The sequence below is a fragment of the Tiliqua scincoides genome, chromosome 3, assembly GCF_035046505.1.
Source record: "Tiliqua scincoides isolate rTilSci1 chromosome 3, rTilSci1.hap2, whole genome shotgun sequence".
NCBI lineage: Eukaryota > Metazoa > Chordata > Lepidosauria > Squamata > Scincidae > Tiliqua > Tiliqua scincoides.
Window position 1 is genome coordinate 160,073,090 of NC_089823.1, and position 20,788 is coordinate 160,093,877.

General features: G+C 46.3%; 1 protein-coding gene across 1 annotated transcript; it reads left to right on the forward strand.

Moving 5' to 3' along the window:
• The first annotated feature begins 328 nt into the window (after positions 1 to 328).
• Positions 329 to 20,475, forward strand: LOC136645174 (lysosomal acid lipase/cholesteryl ester hydrolase-like). Its single transcript, XM_066621412.1, has 8 exons — positions 329 to 461; positions 580 to 778; positions 5,672 to 5,781; positions 8,961 to 9,097; positions 10,337 to 10,483; positions 13,570 to 13,641; positions 15,981 to 16,046; positions 20,242 to 20,475. The coding sequence occupies exons 1-8, from the start codon at positions 329 to 331 to the stop codon at positions 20,473 to 20,475; spliced, it is 1,098 nt and encodes a 365-aa protein (XP_066477509.1).
• The last annotated feature ends 313 nt before the right edge of the window (positions 20,476 to 20,788 follow it).

Consider the following 20,788-nt stretch of genomic DNA (forward strand, 5'->3'; position numbering starts at 1 on the left):
CATGTCTAGTATGGTTTTTAGATTTAATGGCAGCATTCTGTTGTGAAATGGTTGGTGACAGCACATGTCATGTGCCAGTGGCGGCCATTTTGTGAGTGCTGCTGCAAGAGGAAGTGGCACTGTTGTCTCCCTGCCCGAGCATGCTGTCCCTGTTGGGGACGGTTATCAGGTAGTGGGGGTGGAATGTGCGTGGGTTGTGAGAGGAACAGTGGAGTGTTTGGGAGGGGCTGGAGAAGAATGCTGGGCAGAACAGTGCTATCTGTATCAACAAGGTGGATATAGACAGCAAGGGGTTATGCTGCTGTCGTCATTCCCCCCCCCCCCAGCAATGAGGCTGGTGCAGATCCAAGGTGACCCATTGGCTGAATGGACGCTTACCCCAGGATGTGGGATCCTCCAATATTTCCATGACTGGCCCCCACAGAGGATGCAGCACATTGTATTGGCAGTGGGGTGTGGGGGTAATTCAGGATTGTGCTGCCGAAGATGTCCAGGTCTAGAATACACCTCCCAGGTGCCACCTTGTTGTCAAGGCAAAATGACTAACCTCAGATTCCACAGTTTCTGTTTCTTTTCCAGGGCATCGGCCAGCTGTATTACTGGTACATGGCTTCCTGACTGAGGGCAGGTGCTTGATTGCAAATCTCCCCAGCAACAGTCCAGCATTTTTCCTAGCAGATGCTGGCTATGATGTCTGGATTCTAAATTGCAGAGGGACCACCTGGTCTAGAAGGAACCGGTATCTGTCTATCGATCAGGAACAATTTTGGAATTTCAGGTAAGCCCAGGAAACAGTTCACAGTTTGAATAGATGGGAAAATTTTTTGATGAAGGTGCACTTTTGCCTTCTACCCCTCTGCAGTTTTATTCCTTGAGTCCAGTAACTATTAACTCATTGCAGTGAGGTTTTCATAAACATAGAGACTCATTTCATACAGTTAACTTCAAAATAAAAACTTTTCAGAGCTTCCAAATAAATGGCCACCAAGAAGGTCAAGTGCATCTTTACTGATTACAAAAAGAGAAAATGGCAAACGTGTTAGTCATTTGAAAAAGATTTACAACGTTGATTGCCTACCTAGTGTGAATCCTGAGATGTTCTTATCCATACTTACTGATAAACCCATTCCAGCATTCTTCTTAGTTGGTAACTTTCAGTTTCGAAATACTATGGTATCGCGCTCTGAATGGTGGTTCTGGCACAGCGTCTAGTGTGGCTGAAAAGGCCAATTCGGGAGTGGCAATCCCTTCCACACGGGGAGCAAGTGCAGTCTGTCCCTGGTCTGTCTCCCTGATGATGGGCCTTCCTTCTTTGCCTCTTTGCCTCAGTCTGTTGGCCAAGTGTCTCTTCAAACTGGGAAAGGCCATGCTGCACAGCCTGCCTCCAAGCGGGCCGCTCAGAGGCCAGGGTTTCCCACCTGTTGAGGTCCATTCCTAAGGCCTTCAGATCCCTCTTGCAGATGTCCTTGTATTGCAGCTGTAGTCTACCTGTAGGCCGTTTTTGCTGCACGAGTTCTCCATAGAGGAGATCCTTTGGGATCTGGCCATCATTCATTCTCACAACATGACCGAGCCAATGCAGGCGTCATGGTTTCAGCAGTGCATACATGCTAGGGATTCCAGGTCGTTCCAGGACTGAGTTGTTTGGAACTTTGTCCTGTCAGGTGATGCCGAGGATGCGTCAGAGGCAGCGCATGTGGAAAGCATTCAGTTTCCTCTCCTGTTGTGAGCGAAGAGTCCATGACTCGCTGCAGTACAGAAGTGTAGTCAGAATGCAAGCTCTGTAGACCTGGATCTTGGTATGTTCCATCAGCTTCTTGTTGGACCAGACTCTCTTTGTGAGTCTGGAAAATGTGGTAGCTGCTTTACCGATGCATTTGTTTAGCTCTGTATCAAGAGAAAGAGTGTCGGAGGTAGTTGAACCAAGGTACACAAAGTCATGGACAACCTCCAGTTCATGTGCAGAGATTGTAATGCAGGGAGGTGAGTCCACATCCTGAACCATGACCTGTGTTTTCTTCAGGCTGATAGTCAGTTCAAAATCTTGGCAGGCCTTGCTAAAACGAATCATGAGCTGCTGGAGATCTTTGGCAGAGTGGGTAGTGACAGCTGCATCGTTGGCAAAGAGGAAGTCACGCAGACATTTCAGCTGGACTTTGGACTTTGCTCTCAGTCTGGAGAGGTTGAAGAGCTTTCCGTCTGATCTGGTCCGGAGATAGATGCCTTCTGTTGCAGTTCCAAAGGCCTGCTTCAGCAGGACAGCAAAGAAAATTCCAAACAAGGTTGGTGCAAGAACACAGCCCTGCTTCACTCCGCTTCAGATGTCAAAGGGGTCTGATGTGGAGCCATCAAAGACAACAGTGCCCTTCATGTCCTTGTGGAAAGACCTGATGATGCTGAGGAGCCTGGGTGGACTTTAGGACTTCAGCAGGGATGCTGTCTTTCCCAGGTGCCTTGCCAAATGCGAGGGAGTCCAGGGCCACGTGAAGTTCTGCTAGGGTTGGTTCACTGTCAAGCTCCTCCAACACAGGCAGGCACTCGATGTTGTTCAGCGCTTCCTTGGTCACTGCATTTTCTCGGGAATATAGCTCAGAGTAGTGCTGCACCCAGCGTTCCATCTGCTGCGCCTGATCCTGGATGACCTCGCCTGCGGCAGACTTCAGAGAGGCAATTTTCTTCTGTGTTGGACCTAGGGCCTGCTTGCTACCATCATACATCTCCTTGATCTTGCCTGTGTCAGCTGCTATCTGTGTCTGGGATCAGAGCTGGAGCCAGTAGTCGTTAGCACATCTCCTGGCAGTCTGCGAGCAGCTCGGAGGACCTGCAGGTTGTGCTCACTGGGACAGGCCTTGTATGCTGCTTGAGCTCTCCTCTTTTCCTCAATGACTGGTTGTAACTCCTCAGAGTGGGCTTCAAACCAGTCTGCCGTCTTGTTTGTCTTCTTGCCGAATATGGACAAGGCGGTATTATAAACAGCATTCTTGAAATGTTCCCATCTATTGGATGCGTTTGCATCGACCGGGCCTGGAAGAGATTCCTCAAGCGCTCGTGCAAATTCCTCCACTTTTCTCTTATCCCGGGTCTTGCTGGGATCAGTGCGAGGTCTTCCTTCCTTTTTCATGTGAGACAGTCGCTTTGTTTGCAGTTTCACTCAGCTGCACACCAGGGAGTGGTCAGTGTCGCAGGCAGCACCCTAATAACTGCGTGTGATCTTGATGCTGGGAAGGCTGGAGCATCTGGTGAGAATCAGATCGAGCTAGTGCCAGTGCTTTGATCTTGGGTGTCTCCAAGAGACTCTATGTTGGGGCTTCGTGTTGAAGAACGTGTTGCTGACACAGAGATCATGATGACAAATTCCAGCATTATAGACAAAATTAATAATTCAAAAACCTGGTTGAACAATCAGATCAAATAATATGACTTCAAATTCATGTTTCTTGCTTTGGAGGTTAAAATTGTGGATATTATGAAAAGAGTCTTAAGCAAGCAAGTGCTCATTCATAAGTAGCAATGGTGCAAAGTTTCTGAGTGGGAGAAAGTGGAGTGGAATTCTAACATGATACCTACATTCCAAGCCTGGACAAAGCTTCTGCTTTCCCTTTTCTTTCCACTTAAACCTGGTGGTTGAAGTTCTGCATGACAGCCACAAGGTGGAGGTGAACTGCAACCTTTCCTATTTCTTTTCATATTCGCTGTCACATGGTGTTGCAGAATTACTGCTCCTCCCTCCCCCCTCCCGTAAAAAAATCCCCCTCCTTACCACAATAATATTTTTACACACACAGGGTAAACCGTCAAAGTATCAGATGTCCTCCTTCCCACCAATCCGCATATGTCATAGCATTTCGGTTCCATAGTTCCCCCCCCCCCCATCTCTTTGGATACTATCATTTAAAAGACAAATTTTCTGAAAATTGTGTTTGGTTTCACGTGTGCTTGTAGGAAAGATATCCAACGTTGCACACTCAAATAAATGAATTTTCCCCAATCTACATGGCTTGCTAAAAAGACATGAGATGATCTCAAGAAAGAGGTGGTATTCCCCCGCAGGATACCGGGCCTTTCCATGCAGGATACAGCGGGTACCACATTGATGCCATTGCATAGCCGTATAGGGAGTTAGGTAGGATTGGTCTGTGTGTTAGTCTACATTCAACAGATCTAATGGGTGAAGGTGAACTAACCAATCTTCTGATGGTTGCGAAGAGGTAGGCAGGTCAGGCGGCTAGAACAGTCCTGTGCTAGATGCTCACACACTTCAGACATGTAGCAGAACATTTTTTCAAGTGTTATGGCTGCCAGGAGGCAGCCTTAAAATGCTATACGTCTGTAAGCTTATAGCACTCTGTTTAAGGGAGAAGAATTTCACCCTGATAAGCTTTAAAACTTGTAAATGGGTGCAGGAGCGTGGGGCTGTGTAGGGGATTTCCTGGTTTATGCTATCCGTGGAGGGGGGCTAGGAGCACATCCCCTGCTAATACCAGGGCATGCCTTTAATTGCAATAAACATATAGTGCTTGTTTCTGTACTCTTTCCACAGGATAATAAACCTGCCACCTTGCCTTGTAAGTGGAAACATGATCAAGCCCTGTTCCAAGTACCAGTGCTACTCAGAGTGGTGGTCTGTAAGCCATTGGCTACCAGTTTGCTGCAAATTTCCAAGAAAGACACAACAGTAATAATAGAGCCAGTGGCGTAGCTAATGAACATGTAGCCCGGAGCAGAGCTCAAAATGATGCCCCGGAAGTGATGTCACAACTGGAAGTGACGTCACACTAGGGCCTTTTAAAAAGTGCAAGTTGGGGGAAACCTGCCTCCTCCACCCCAGCAGTTCACCACACTTGATCTGCTGGGATCAAAGAAGATTTTGTAGCCCCCCTCCATGACAAAATCAAATTTAATTAAGTAAATAAATAAAAAGTGTGCCCCCTAGTGGTTAGAGACACTGTGTTGGGTTGAAGAGAGATTGTTATTCTCCCCCTGCTAAATATAAGAGGAGCATCACTTGAAAAAGTACCTCTTTACCAGTTAGCAGGAGTAGCTGTGTTATGATACATGGAAATGAGAGCTGCCTCATATTAACACCTTAGTGGTTCCATGCAGTATCATAACAACATCTCATTTGGTCTCAGAACAATCAGTTTCATGGGTCAGTTTTGAGTCAAGAAAATCCACTTTTTGTTCCATAAGGCAGTTGCGTTTTCGTTTTCTGGTTAATTGGCCATGACTTTTGATAGAATACAGATATTCAAATGGGGTTTATTTCATTGTGCTTTGCTTTAAATTACCTTTCTGATGATGTATAACTTAACGGTATTATTCATACATACCAAATTTTTTTCACAATTTTGGCCACTGGTGTCAAGCTGAGCTTGTTGCCCCCCTCCCAAATCTTGTTGCCTGGTGCGACTGCTACCCCCTGCACCCCCTTAGCTACACCATGGAATAGAGCACAGATCTGTTTCTGCAACTTTGGAACAGAGCAACTATAGAGCAACTTGGGGGGGGGAAGGTTGCTTGTCTCTTTCACATTAAGAGAAAAAATTGCTGGCCCCCCACTTCAGATAGTGGGGGATGCACTGCCCTATACTGTGGTATCTGTGTAGGAAACCCAAATATGGTATTTGCTAGGAAACATCTTGATTCTGTTTTGTTTGTGTGTGTATTGCAGTTTTCATGAAATGGGGATATATGATGTTCCAGCAACAATCAACTTTATTCTGCAGAAAACTAAGCAAGATGCATTATATTATGTGGGCCACTCCCAGGGTGCTACAATAGGTAAGTTAACAGGAACAGAATGAAATGTGCTTCACTTTTAAATCCTTTCTGATGTCTCGGGGCCAATCCTAAGCTTTGCACGCCAACTCACTGAAAGGCACATTTGCAGGCCCTAGTGCCAGTGCTCCACTGGTGCTAGCCCAATGCTGGCCGACGCTGGACTAGCACTGGTAGAGCACTGGAGCTCCAGCGCTTGGCAGTTGCGCAGACCTCTGAGCATCAGAGAGGTAGGTAGGGGCATGGGAAAAGGCAGGGAGGAGGCATTCCTGGATGGGGGGAGGCAGAGGGAGGGCGATGATAGGGTGGGAGGAGGAGTTCCAGGGGAGGGAGCAGGGCGGGACAGGAGGAGCTTTGCTCCACTGAATCCACAGCCTCCGTGTTTGGCTGGTTGCCCAACCCGGAGGCTGTGAATTCTACGCCAACCTTCGGGTTGACATAGAATTACGTAGCCCCATTGTGGGGTACTCGCTTTACCTGGGGTAAGGGGACAAAAGTCCTTTTGTCTCAAGGAGGAGGCAGCAGCTGCCTGGAGCATGCTGGATGTGACAGCAGCTATTTTTGGCACCGCTGCAGTCCCACATGCCGGGTAGCTCAGGATTTAGCTGCTCGTCTCCGGGCCGGAGGGCAGAACAGATCTTGGGAAAAATAGGCTGAAAATGAGGTTCATAGAGCTTGTCACAAATGGAGCACAAAAGGAAAGTACAGGGCTTGGCTGCATCCAGGGCTGCACCTTGGCCGAACGTGATCCACCTCCTCCCCTTGCTCTGGAGAGGGAGAAGCAAGCCCAGGGTCTGAAATCTCTGAGAGAGGAACTCTCCCCACAACTAGCACTTGACCCTGGAGACAAAAGCCAGGGCTTCAAGGGGAGCACAACAGGATGGAGCAGAGCTTCCTTCCCCCCCATGTTCTGCCTATACACTTAGTTAAGATCTGAATAGGTCTGCAGTGAGAAGAATGCTCAGCAGCCATTTTAGGACAGCCTCGCCTTATTTATCTCTGTACAGCAATGCCTTGACTTTCATCCAGTAGACTTTCATGGCTTTGCTTTTCCAGCCCTTTTCAATTACAACCACATTTACAATTTCGTCCACATGCTTTCCTCTTTTGTATGATTTCATCCAACCTTCCACACTGTTTATCAACATCTTAGATTTGTTTTTATTTTATCTCTGTTTATTTAGGATTTGCATGCATTAGCATGTGTCATATGGGTAGTTAGTTACATTTTTTTGCCAGCCAAGATAAATTTGCATCCTTAATAAGGCTATGCTCTGATATTCATCCAGCTTTGACTTTCATCTATACTCTGGTCTCTAACCAGATGAAAATGCCAGTTCCTGGTGAAGTCCTGCTGAACTTAGGGTTCTGTGAGTTTCCTTCATAGTACGATATTGTAAAAGTCCCATTCAAAATTGGTGTTTACTGTGAGTCTGCTCATGTAAACTGCCTTGAATGCTGTGTAAAAAACAGAAGGACGTATAAAAATACTTTTAAAAAATAAGTGAATGAGGTTTAGGTCTATCTATTTATTCTTAGTTATCATGTGGAATGTGAACTAGCCTAGATTTTCATCCTCTTCAAGTCATGAGAACCATCAAACTCTTCTTGCTCTTTGACTCATGGCCATGTGTTATTTGAGCAGCCAAATCCTAAAGGTACAATGTGCCAGAGCACCCCCCCCCCTACACACACAAACACACACACACCGGCTGTCAAGTATTGCAAATGTGCTGTAAGGCATATTTGCGCTGATCAAGAGCCAGCAGTGTTGGCACAATGATGTGCACTGGCCTGCTGGTGTCAGGTCTAGTCCCTGCACTGGCCAGCACAGGGGGTGGGAGAGGGTGGAGGGAGGGTGGAACAGAGGTGGAGAGGGGTGTTTCTGGGCCAGGGTAGAGCGAAACTGGGGGAAGATCGGGCCCAGGAAGGGGGTGGGATCAGCAGTATATGCCATATCCCAACCCCCATCCCTGGCCCAAACAGCACTACAGGGCTTCTTGGATAAACAGCTGGTCTGAGTAGCCCCATAAGGCAGGTTGTGGTATTACAGGGGGTAAGGGGAAAAAATATCTTCTTACCCTGAAGTGATTTCCCACTGCTTCTAACCTACGTTGGATACAGCACAGGCCATTGTATATTACCCAATTTATATTTTATTTTCAGATGAAAGTTCCTTAAAAAGAACTGTTTGAAGGTGAGGGGGACAGTTTCTTGATGCAAGTTGCTGCCACCAGCATCGACCCCTCACCCCCGTTCCACCCCTGCTCTCCCCCTCAAAAAACTGCTCCAAAACTCTCCCTGCGCTCCCCCTCCCCACCCACAAGACTCTCCCGCTGCCTTGGAGCAGTCTGGGAGCTGCCTTGGAGCAGTCTGTGGCAGCATGGTTCCTGTGCTGCTGCCTCTTGGCAGTGGTAGCTTGAACCGATCTGAACTGGCCTAGTGGCAAAGCCCCCCATGTGCCACTGCGGCACCTTTTGTGACAGCAGGACAACCATTCTGCCCATGGTGTTGGGTTGCCAGTCTCAGAAACATTGGGCCCCTCAGACCTGATTTGGGCAGTTTTCATACATCTCTCCTTGTACCTGTTCACCAGCTTATTCATTTTCAGAGATCAGGCTCTCTGGGTTTTATGCTGCAGGACAAGCAGAAACCTCTGGTGACACATGTTGGGAAAGAAGGTGCAGTGGTGAGAAACAGTTTGCCTGTTGCTTCCTGTCTGTTAAGCCACTCTCATGTGCATAAATCCTATGTTGACAAAAGAATCAGTGGGTCTTGAGACCTTCAGAGATCAAACTATTCTTATTAGTAGTAAACAATTTGTATAACTCTGTTGAACAAAAGCATTTTCAGAGTGACCTATGCAGAAAAATAAATCAAAAGATGGTTCCCTTTTGGTCAGAGCTAAGTCTTCTGTCGAGGCATGTGGACATTCTTCCCTATTAAAAAGCACAAAAACTGAATACACAGAATGTAGACACCAGGAAAGATGGATCAGATTGCACAAACAACAGGACAGTCATCTCATTATGGGGATTTATTTTCAGCTGTCCAAAACCTGAATACAGGTTAAACGTAAATAAAAAATGTTAATACATGCAAACCAGAGCAAGTAAGCCCCTCCCATTTGAAGTCCTACAGGTTCTCTCATTTAGGTTTCTGAATTTTGTTCTCTTTTACAGGCCTCATTGCATTTTCCATCATGCCACAGCTGGCTCAAAAGGTCAAACTTTTCATCAGCTTTTCTCCTGGCTACACGTTAGTGGGCACCACAGGCATTCTTGCCCTGCTGCTGGCACTTCCTAGAGACATACAAATAGTCAGTATTTCTTATATAATATTATTTTTGTACAAAATTATCATTCCAATATTTCCCCCGCAACCCATTCATTCAGTCTTTTCTGACTGTGGGCAATTTAGAAGTGGGCAATTGCTTCTGACTTCCAATCTTTGTTTCACCACTACTGTGTCCTGTATGCACAGTTAAGAACCTGTTGATGTCCCTGAACATGCGAGGGGTTCAGAGGCTTCTTGAGATAGATCAGACCCTGCCAATCCCCCCTCCCCCCAATACCATCTTTGTGTTATGGGAGGGCTAAATGAGACCATTTCAGTCAAGCAAGAAAGGTGTCTCAGGAAATCCCGATCGCCTAATTAAAGGGGTGATCAGAGTTTGTTTGGCCTGGCCGGGACACGAGAGTCCCTCCCCAAGGGGGAGGGGAAGGGGGCTGGGGCTGGCAGCTACAGCGGACCTTTTAAAAGGGCACGAGACCCAGCCCTCTTCCTCCTTTTGCATGTGGGCACCGTGGGAATACCCGCCCGCCTGCCCTAGAGGCAGTCTGAGTTTAACTGGTTGCCATTTGGGGCCGGGTAGGAATTTTTTGCTGCCTGCCAAGATTGGCCGAGGGGCAGGCAGTTTTTTCGCCTACCCCAGACTGTTATTGGCCAGGGGGTTACGCCCCCCCCGTTTGCAAGCTGCCATTGGTCACTTTAAGAGGGCAGGTGGTGCGGGTTAGGAGGTGTGAATGGGACTTTGGCATGCACTTTCAGGCGGCATAGGCAGGGCGGAACCCTATTTCAGTCCTCAGGGGCTTGGCGGCACAAGAACAGGGCCGGAACCGCGGGGCACACCTCAGAAGCTCAGCGGCTCGAGGTGGTGCAGTCCGCGGTCCGGCTGCCTTCCCCTTAAGGGATAGACATGGATGAGACATGCCACCCAGCAGCGGGGCGCAACTTGGAGTCGGGTGCATACCCGCCTCGGGGCAGAGGTTTCTGGTACCGCCCAGAGGTCCCTCCCCGCACCACAGGGGCTTTCGCTGCCTCGGATGCTGCAGGTCTCAGCCTCTGCTTCTCTTGCTAATGTGAAATAAAGTGGCCCTTTCTCCCATATCTGTTGTCTCAAGTGTTCATTGGACAGTGCGGAAACAAACCTTGGTTTCCAAATAAGCAGGCTTTAATCTAAGGCAGAAAAATCCTTGGACAGAACCTTAATGTTTCCTTGTGATTCAGGGCTACTGGTTAGATTGGTTTCTAAAGATTCTGCATCTTTAATTCCCAGGCTATATTTGGGAAGAAAGAATTATGTTTACTCAGTAACCGCATTAAAGACATCAATGCCAAGTTGTGCAGCTATCCAGGATTAGACCAACTTTGCATCCAGCTGATCTTCACAGCAGCAGGATTTAATGAACACAACTTAAATGTGGTAGGTGGACTCTATGTTCTTATTTATGTATGTTGCTTAACAGCCCAAAATGTTGCTGTTCCCAGTGGTACTTTATAAACTTCAAGAAGAATTGCACACTGGGGAAAACTAACTTGTGTGCAGGGATCCTAAGGGCAGGATGAGGAACATGAGAGTGAAAAGTGCAAAAAAAAGCGAAAGGGGGGAAGTTACAAAACTCAGAACAAAAAACAGTGCCAAGCAAAGCTCTCCCACTCACTCAGTGCAGCTCATCTTACTGCACTTATTTGCTGACCTCTCACTCCTGGATGGACCCTCATAGTAAGCCACTGTTGGAAAGAAGAGGAGTGGAAGAGAAAGAAACACTTTAGAAGGAAAAGTGGCATAAAGAAGTGCAAGAATTGAGGGGAAGAAAGGACTTAGGAAAACTGGGATATCTCAACGGGGCCAGGGTTAACAAAATGAGGGTTGAAGGTGTATGCAAGGGGAAAAAAGGGAGGAGAGTTGGAGGATTACTGGAATAGGAAGACAGAAAAGTACTGCAATTCTGACCATGCTGAATGTTTTTGATGAAAGAACAGATCTCTATGGTCAGAACCCAAGGCCTCCAAACAAGGGGTGAGCCTGGAGGCAGGCTGTAAATCACTTCCCCCGCTTTCCCAGTGGGAAACTAGTCATTTTGGTGTCGCTGCAGCCTTGGGCGCAGGGCAGCTCAGGATTGGGCTGTTAGAGACCTATGGGATCCTTTGTGGGGTGAGCTAATCAAAGCCCCTTTTGTTGTTACTTAATGGTGCTTGACGGGTGCTGATTTTCGTTTTCCCCCTTTGCAGTGGTGTAACTAGGTCATTTGACACTCCGGGCCCATAAAATTTTGACACCTCCCCATACAACAAAATTAATGAATTAAATATTTTTCATATTTTTATACCACTTTTCCTCTAAGGCGCTCAGGGTGGTGTGCAAGGTTCCTCCCCTTCCTTCGTCCTCATAACAACCCTCTGAGCTAGGTGAGGCTAAGAGATAGTAATAGTCATGGCATGAAATGAATATTAATAATGACTGGAAAATAAATGCAGTGAATATTTCCCACAGGCAATGGATGAACATCAGTGCCCTCCCTTGCTATTGCTCCCCTGCACATAGTAGTCAGTGACATACATTCTGCATTGAATTACACACCAAATGATATATAACATGATGGTATTATTCCTAACAAATGTGATTTTTGCAATTTTGGTCACTAGTGGTGTCATTCCCCCCTGAGGGTGCCACCCGGGGTGGCCCACCCCTTGCCCCTTTCTGTCTATGCCATTGTCCTTTTGGGCTTCCCCTAAAACAGTTCAACAATAAAATGAATGTGCAGATAAGCACACTCTCTCATACTCATACTGGGAGGAGGAATGTTCATGGTTCTGGAATTGTTGGTAGATGGGGATATGTTAGATGCAGTTATGTATGATGGAGGCCCAAAGCGGATCCCCTAAAATAAGTCAACACAGACACAAGCACACTCTCATACACTCTCATACACAGAAAGGAGGAAGGTCTGAAACACTAAGCCTGTCATTGATTTGACTGCACATGAGACAGATGAGGAAAGATAGAGGGGAATTGTGGGTCTGTAAAGAGGCTGTGTCAATGACCAAGGTTGCCATTCTGCACCTGCTGAGTCTGTGTGTGATGTGTTGCCACAGGACAAGGGAGCCAAGACCAGGTGAGCCTCCTGAGTAAAATGCTGAAGAGAGCTAAGAATCAAGTCTTAACTATCCAATCTTAATTTGCTCTGAAACCGGCTGTCCAGCACATGTCCTTGCTCCAGCATGTTTGGCTTGAGAATATAATTATTATTATTAACAGTATTTATATACCGCTTTTCAACAAAAAACTTCACAAAGTTGTTTACAGAGAAAAATCAAATAACTAATGGCTCCCTCTCCCAAAAGGGCTCACAATCTAAAACGAATAGTTATGAACATGCTTTACAGCATCTTGGCAACACTCTTGGGTCAGTGCAGGAGGCTTGTGCCGGCTCAGTACAACTCCAGGATTATGTTCCACAAAACTTAGGCCATGGCCTTAATCCTAGGAGGGATGCAGAGTAAGAGAGACAGAGCTGTTTTCCCCATGGGAAGGGGTACATGGAGAGTCAGACCACAAAGTTCAACTGACTAGCCTGTGTTGGAGCAGAGGCTTCAGTTGTGCTCGGGGAATTGACAAGGATGGGTGAAAAGGGAAGGGCAAGCAGGGGTTGCCAATCCTGACTGCTTGCTGGCATGGTGTTCTTGGATGGCAGCTGGAATGGAAGGGGAGGGCTTCACAAAGCTCCAGACAAACAATGGGAAAGGAAGGAGGCCAGGAATGAGGAGTACAAAAGGCTTGTGCCCTGGTTTTCTATAGATTTTTGTCCCGTAGAATCCTATGGGATTCTTTGGGGGTAAGCTAATCAAGGCCCCTTTATTACTGAATGGTCACCAAACTGGTGCTGCCTTTGCCTTTCTCATCCAGGTGCAGGTGTGGTATCTAGTTCAGGAGGTCCATTGGGTTGTTAACATGCTTTCTAATTTGGGTTTAAACTTGAGGTTGGTGAGGACAGTTAGACTTGGCAATCTTTCCTTGTTTTGCTAGCCATGTCTTTCCCAAAGCTGGGAGCCTGGAGGGGTTGACTGTGGTCACATGGGAAAAGTTGCAATTACTAATTTTGAAGCAGGTGAGGTGAACCCCCTTTGAATTTTGGTGCATGTGCTGCCCACACTGTCCCCCCCCCCCACACACACCTTTTGGCTGAGGCATTATATTAAATTCAGGGAATTTATAACTCAAAAGGCCAAAATGCAGCGGCACAGCTCTCTCAGCTATCCTCTTTGGGAAGAGCGAAGGGGGAAACCAGGACAAAGAGGCAGTGGCAGTTCTATCAAGGTGCCTTAAGAGTGAGGATTGGGGTTTGCAGTGAATTCCCAAATACAGCTTTCCTGGGAGAGGCAGCACAGGAGAGGCACAGAGCTGGGCAATCAGGTTAATTTTGTAGTTCCTGTACCTCAATGGGCCAAGCAAGGAAATCTCTTCCGCAGAGTATTCTTGCATCTCTCTTTGTATTTTTTTTTTCTCAGAGTCGAGCAGATGTGTATGTTGGAATAGTACCTGATTTTACTTCTGTGAAGACAGAACTTCATTGGAGCCAGGTAGGATTTCCTGAATGTATTCTCTATAGTTATAATCCCAAAGTCACTACTTGACTGAACGTTCAGTTTCCGCTATATGTGTGTCAACAGCTCAAACTTTTCTAGCAAGATACGTTTTAATCTTTTCAAACCTCAAATATCAAATGTCATCTTAACTAGTTTTTAAATGCTTTTGTAGAGGCTCTTTTATTCCAACCAGAAGGATACAAATTTTATAGTAGAAAATCATCATTCTACAAATTCCTGAACTTTGAATTGTCATCAACTACAGTTCCTATATAAGCAAATCCAGTACTTTTTTTGTTAAAAAAAAAAAAAATAAGGTGCAGGAACTCACTTGTTAATCTTTTATTTATTTATTTATAATCCATTTTTTATAGGAGAAATAAAATATTTTTTATGTGCTTCCCCCCTAAAAATGAACTTATTTCTGAGTAGACATTCATAGGATTGGGCTCTCAGGTTGCAAGTTTATGCACCCTTTCCCGGGAGCAAGCCCCACTGAGCACAATGAGACTTACTTCGGAATAGACATGCCTAGGCTGTCTCAGGTGCAGAGGCTGCACCAGCCAGCTTCCTTCCCCCCCTCCTCCGCCAAGCCAGTACCTGGATGCTGCAGCCCGTCTCCCTGGCTGGCTGGCTGTCCCTCATCGTCATCCTCCTCCTCAGCACATGTCCCTGTGCCCTCCACCGGATTGGAAGCTGTGTGGGAAGCAGAGCGCGGGGAAAGGAAAGGCGGGCTGGGCTCAGGCAAGAGCTGTGAGTGCAGTGAGGCAGGGGCAGTGCTTTTTTTGTAAAAAAAAAAAAAGGTGCAGGAGCTCACTTACAAGAACAAGTTTAAGATTAACAAGTGTAATCTTTTATTTATTTATTTACCTCCCCACCTGAAGAAAAATTATTCCTTATGGGGATTTGAACCCCCAACCTCTGGCTCCATAGACCAGCACTTTAGCAATTGAGCCATAGGAAATTTTTGGCTCAAAGTGTTTGGAACTAATACTTGAGGCACTGATGGCCACCAGCTGGGTTCAAGACTTTATATATTAGTTCTGAACACTTTAACTATAGGCTTTCCTATAGCGCAATGGAGAGAGTGCTGGGCTGTGGAGCACAGGGTTGGAGGTTCAAATCCCTCCCTAGCCAGCAGTGCAGGGTGGCGCAGGGAGGGAAAAAAGGTGGGGGCGGGGAGGAGGGGGGGAAAAGGTGCCGGAACACCATTCTAGTGTGTTCCATTACAAAAAAAACCCTGTGCAAATCTATCCTGCATCTCATGTGCCATTATAGAGCTCTTCTTTTGGAAGGAGCATTACTTTGATGGAAGCTGGGAGGAGGCTTGACAGGGTAGAACAGCTGTTTACTCCATAGGCTGCATCAGCTCAGGAAGGGCTCATGAAGTTATTCTCATGAGGGAACAGCCAGGCACACTGCAGGTGACTTGGCATAGCAGCAGTGCGCTGAACTTAGGGCCAGCCAGAGGTGGGTGATGGAAGAGATCAGGAATAGTCATGGGGATTCCCTCAGAGCTTGTGAAAGGTGAAGGATTATGCTTGGAGATGAAAACTCAAATATAAAATGTCTCAAACTGTCATAATAACGATCAAGCATTCTGCAATATCCTATCTTTCTGTTTCAACTGAAAATGCCCGCAGCTTACATAGGGAAGAAAAGGTGATGGCTCCTTGGGTCCAGGGCACTGTGAGAGAAGGGCAAGAGGTTATTGACAAAGGCCACTCCACACTCAGTCCCCAAGCAATGTTGAAACAAGAGCATCACAAGCTGTCTCAGTTTAATCTGAGTGACCAGGAAGGTGCAAAGGGGGGGGGGTCGGTCGGTTTAGCCTCTCCCCTGTCAGCACTCAGAAGACATTGAGAAAGGAGAATCCAAACCACTCCAATGGCCCCAGTGCACATGCGTGTGGAAGCACATATGCAATAGAGGCACCATGGGCAGCACAAGGTTTTGTCTGAGGATTCCCCGGAATCACTAACACTGAAAAGAGAACTAATGTCTTCAGAACTCTTGAACTAGTTAAACTTTAACCAAGAAAATACACTGTGTGTGTCACTGTAAGCCTACACATGTCTACTCATGAATTCCCTGAGTTCAATGGAACTTACTTCCAGATACGTGTGTATAGAAGTGCAAACAACGGTATGATCTTTGAAATGGCTTTTTAGAGACCCCAGTATTTTGGCAAAGCTCCCACACATTTTATACAAGGGATTCTGATTATTCAGTTTTCCATATAATTAATTTGAATATGAGCAACCCTACTTCAAAGTTAGAATTATGACAATTCCGCAGATTGTAATCTGAGTATGTCCTGTTCCTCTTTCTAGGTATTCAAATCAAAACAATTTAAGTATTTTGACTATGGATCCAAGAACAAGGAATTTTATAACACGGTAAGGAAAATGAGGAAATATTTTGGAAGTGAGTAATTTGGTCTGGTCTTTAAGAGGTCTCAGTCAAATATGGACTGTGATAGATGCTGGCCAAGTTGGGCACTTTGCTGCCCCACTGACAATCCCTTCCATTTACTTCTGTGCCTCTCCCACGATGGCTTCCATCCCCCCCAATTCTTTTCCAACAAGGAATCTTAGAATGGATAACAAACCAGCACATGGTAGAAAATCTCTATCCCTTAAGAAAGAGAGAGATGACTTCACTGAAAAGGTCAGTTTTCTTATAAAAGAATACATATAGAACTATCACATACAAAGAAATCCTGCCTTGTGGTAGTGGTTGCTTGTAATGCAGAATGTATTTGAAGCATCTGATGAAGTCAGGACAAAAGGGCCATCTCAAAGGAAAGGATTTTGAGGAGCCCCTGCTCTTCCACCCCGCCTGCTAACTGCTAGAGACAGGAAGAAAGGAAAAGGGGGAAGAGTGGCAAAGAGGGAAAACAAAGGGTTTCTTCATGAACTTAGCCTGGTGTCCAGTTCAAATGTGTGAGTTCTGGTTGAAACAGTTCATCCTGACAGGCTGGCATCCATATATGCTGGCATGTAAAGTGGATGCTTGTGTTACTTGGCAGAAACATCTATATTGACATTTATAAGGGTGTAATATAGGCATTAATATGGTCACCTCCTCATTAGTCTTTCTCTATGTCCATGCAGTTGAACCAGGGATTCTAGTCTCTTGCTACACCCCCTCCCCACCAATGCCACAACCCCAGGAAATAGCATTTTAACTCCATGTCCTGAATATTCCAGGCACTTTAACCAAACCATTCTTCCCAATATGTACAGTGAGGATGTGGGGGGGGGGGGCATGTCATCAGATAGTTCTTAATCACAACATAAAGGTTCCCCATTGCTTGCCATGGGAGCTCCATCAGAAGGCTCATAATTTAAAAATTTAATGAGCAGAAGCAAGACACCAGCAAGGAGGAAATGGTAAAGATGCTATGCTGAGATAAATAGGGAGAGTTGTCCTCCCACTGAATATAAAAGAACTCATGCTTAAAATGTGCCCCTTTGTCCAGTTAATAAGGGTACTCTCTCTTTTTCTTAAAATTGTTATAGGACAGAAAACTCTGCTTCCAGTCTTCTCATAATTAAAATAGCAGAATTGCAGTCAATTCTCATTATCTGCTATGGTTAGGTTACAGGAAACCCTAGTGGATACTGAATTAGCAGATAATAAATCATTCAGCCTATGGAGAAAATGGGGATGGGTTTCAGGGAACGCTCTTCACCACACACTCCATGAACTTTATGAATCTGAATCTCACCTTGAAGTCTATTGGGCTGGGCTGATAGCAAGGGCTCATCAACTAGATAGGATTCTTCCTCTGTACTGGCTATCCCTCAACTCACTGAAGGTTGCTGGCCCAACAACAAGTCTCAGAGTTCAGCAGTGGGGAAGGGATTGCTTCACCCACCCTCCTCTTCCAGCTCTCTCTTGGCTCCTTCCCTGGGCTTGCCCCAGCCCCACAGCAGCCCTCAGGTAGCCTTCCAGAGACCTCACATTATCAGCCTCTCATCATCACTAGGGTCATGAAAGTTCAGCAGGAGACCTTGAGATGGTCTCCAAGTCTGGAAGCAGATCTTGGATGGTCTCCAAGTCTGGAAGCAGATTTGCTTCCAGATGTGGAGACCATCCAAGATCTGTTCCCACACCTGGAAGCAGATACGAATGTGTCTGACGATTCTCCATGGGCTAATCCCAATGCCCGTTCGACATGAAAACTTGACCCAATTGGACAACTTAGTAAAAAAAGAGAAGTATAATGACTTGACAATTATCGCAACCCCCCCCCGCCCATTGGCAGTATATGGTATACTGTCTCTTCCTCTCCCCCCCCCCCCGTATGGCGCTGGTGCTGCCTTCTGCTCACAAGGAGGCCACTCTTCTCCTCCTCCCACAACCTCCCTCTTGCCTGCCTGCTCGCTCATAGCTGCGCTGTGTCCCCCCATCCCAAGTGCACTGGCACAGTATTTGCAGATAACGAGAACAGAATTGCGGATAATAAAACATAGGTGTCAATTCTGCCTCAGATAAGCAAATTTGCAGATAGTGAATTCGCATATAAAGAGTACTGACTGCAGTTGCCATTAATACATCAGATTTCATTAATCAACCAAAGTCCTCTTCAAGAATATCAAGCATGTAAATCAGAATCTTAGCTTCTCAGGTGCAAAAAATTGAAACTCTTGTCCTGCTAAATATTTATGGGATTATAAATCAAGATACATCTCAGTGCTTCTGAGACTTGAGAGCTTCCCTAATTCACAGAGTCAAGACCGCAGTTGACCTTGCTAGAGACAGTAGCTTCTAGACCACAGGTTCTCAAACTGGGTCAGTCACAACCCAACAGCCTGGGAAGCCCTATTTCTGGCCCGTTAAGGGGCAGGGAAGGGGGGAGGCAGCAACCCATTTGTTTTTTTAGGATCAAGCTACACATTTCTTCTTGCTGCCCTCCCCAGCTTGCTATTTTAATTATGGAAAAAGGAAGTCATTTTTTTCTATTTAAATAGGGTGTAGTTGGGAGTAGAATGGCACCAGGACCAGAGTTTCCAACCCACAACATTCTGCCTGTGGTTCAACTCTGTTTTTTTTGGCTCCATCACATCTGTATTTAAAAATAATACAGTGGGCCCTCCTTGTCTGCAGGGTTTGCTTCCAGGACTCCCCCCCCCCCCACGTATTCTGGGATCCACTCCTGAAGTGCGTACAGTTAATTACCTTGAGTTTATGGAGGCCTCTCCTGACTTGCACTGGGCCAGTAACACACTCTATTGGCCTCCTCGGACATTAGAACAAACCAAGAAGCCTCTGGAAGCCACTTCCGGTCTCTACTTCTAAAAATCAGAAGTAGCTTCCAGAGGCTTCTGCAGGTCATTCTGAGGCCTGCGGAGACCAATAGAGTGGGTTGCAGACTCCATGCAACCAAGGAGAGGCCTCCAAAGACTCTAGGTAAGTAATTGCAGGGAGCCTCTAGAGGCACCCATGTGGACCCCCAACTATCCCCCCACGGATAGTTAAATCAGTGAATTCAAGACCCATGGTTGCGGAGGGTCCACAGCAATAAAAATATAATCAGTTTGGCCACTTTATACATTTGTCTAGCTTGGCCTTTGTTAACACAAGGGAGATATTTACCAAGCACTGAGAAAGGAACGAGGGTATACATTGGCTCCCTGAGTTATGGACATTTGATTCACAGATGGCTGCCACAGTGCTTTTGTGCATGTGCTTAAGGGCGCAATGCAGAAGAAGATTTGGTCCCGTGCAAGTCTCTTGCGCCGGCCCAGGAGGGTCGCAAATGTTCCATAAAGTACGTTTGCGCCTCCTCAGGAGTAAGCCACACCAGTGCACAGAGGCTGAATGCAGCCTCCATGGCAGCTTTTGTGGTGAGCCTTGCATCAGCCAGGCTGGGCCACAGCAAGGCTCTGGGGTGGGTGGGGAGGAGGCAGGAGGGAGACATTCCTGGGTGAAGGGAGGGCAGACAGTGGGCAGCCCTGGGGGCGGGCAGGTGGGGAGTAGGAGGTGGGGCTGGGATCTGGCAGTTATGCCGGATCACAACCCCCATTCCCAGGGAGTTCGGAGCAGCTTCAAGCCTCAAGAAGTGGCGCAAGTCTGAGGAGACCCATAGGGGCAACGGCGCCTTACCTACAAGGTAAGGAGAAAAGTTTTCCCTTACCTCTGGTTGAGCCGCTTTGGGCTTCTATCGCTCACTGGATGCAGCGCAAGCCTCTTGGCTTGCCTATTCCAGTGCAGGGTAGGATTGTGCCCTGACAGCCCAATCCTATCCACACTTTCCTGGAAGTTGACTCTAATTGGGCTTACTTCTGCACAGACATGCATAGAATTGGGCTGTGAGTCCTTTATGGTGCTTCAGGCAAGTGCCAGGGGACAGGTCCCCTGGGCAGGCAAGAACCGGTTACTTTGAGCTATGTAGGGTTCAATTTCCAGACAGACCTCTGGAATGGAAAGGGCATGTATGTTGAGTCTTTAGCATAAATGGCTGGAATATAACTCTTCAGGGCCAGATATCACAAATCCAAGAGTACTGTGGTGTTTGAAAAGTAAGGGCTGATATGGAATTGATTGGTGAAACTTGTTTTCATATTTTTGATGTTTTTTCAACAGACCACACCTCCATTTTATAAAATAGAAGATATGATTGTGCCAACAGCTGTATGGTATGGAGGACATGACTTTATTGCAACCAAAAAAGATATTGAACTGTTACTCCCTCGCATCCCTCATTTAGTTTACCAAAAGTATATTCCCTCTTGGGATCATGCAGATTTCATCTGGGGTCTTGATACTCCAGAGCTTCTGTATCATGATATGCTTCTTCTGATGCAGCAGTACAAATAAGACCGCCTATCATTTTGAAGTATGTGGCATATATTGTATTTTAAAAATCTGATAGATCTTGTGTCTTTAGAAATGGTTTTCTAAATCTTTTCTTAAACTATTTATATTGTTACTATTTGTAGCTCACCAACTAGTCTTGTTGGTTGCACGGGCACTATTGGTGGGGATATGATGTCGTTGAACATCATAGAGAGACATTAACCCAGGCATTGCCCAGATGGGAATTGGGTCTACCTTGTATCTTGCTTTTGTTGTTCTTCAAAAGATATGAAGGATGTGATCTTAAGGAAGCTCCAGGTGTTTCGCATGGATT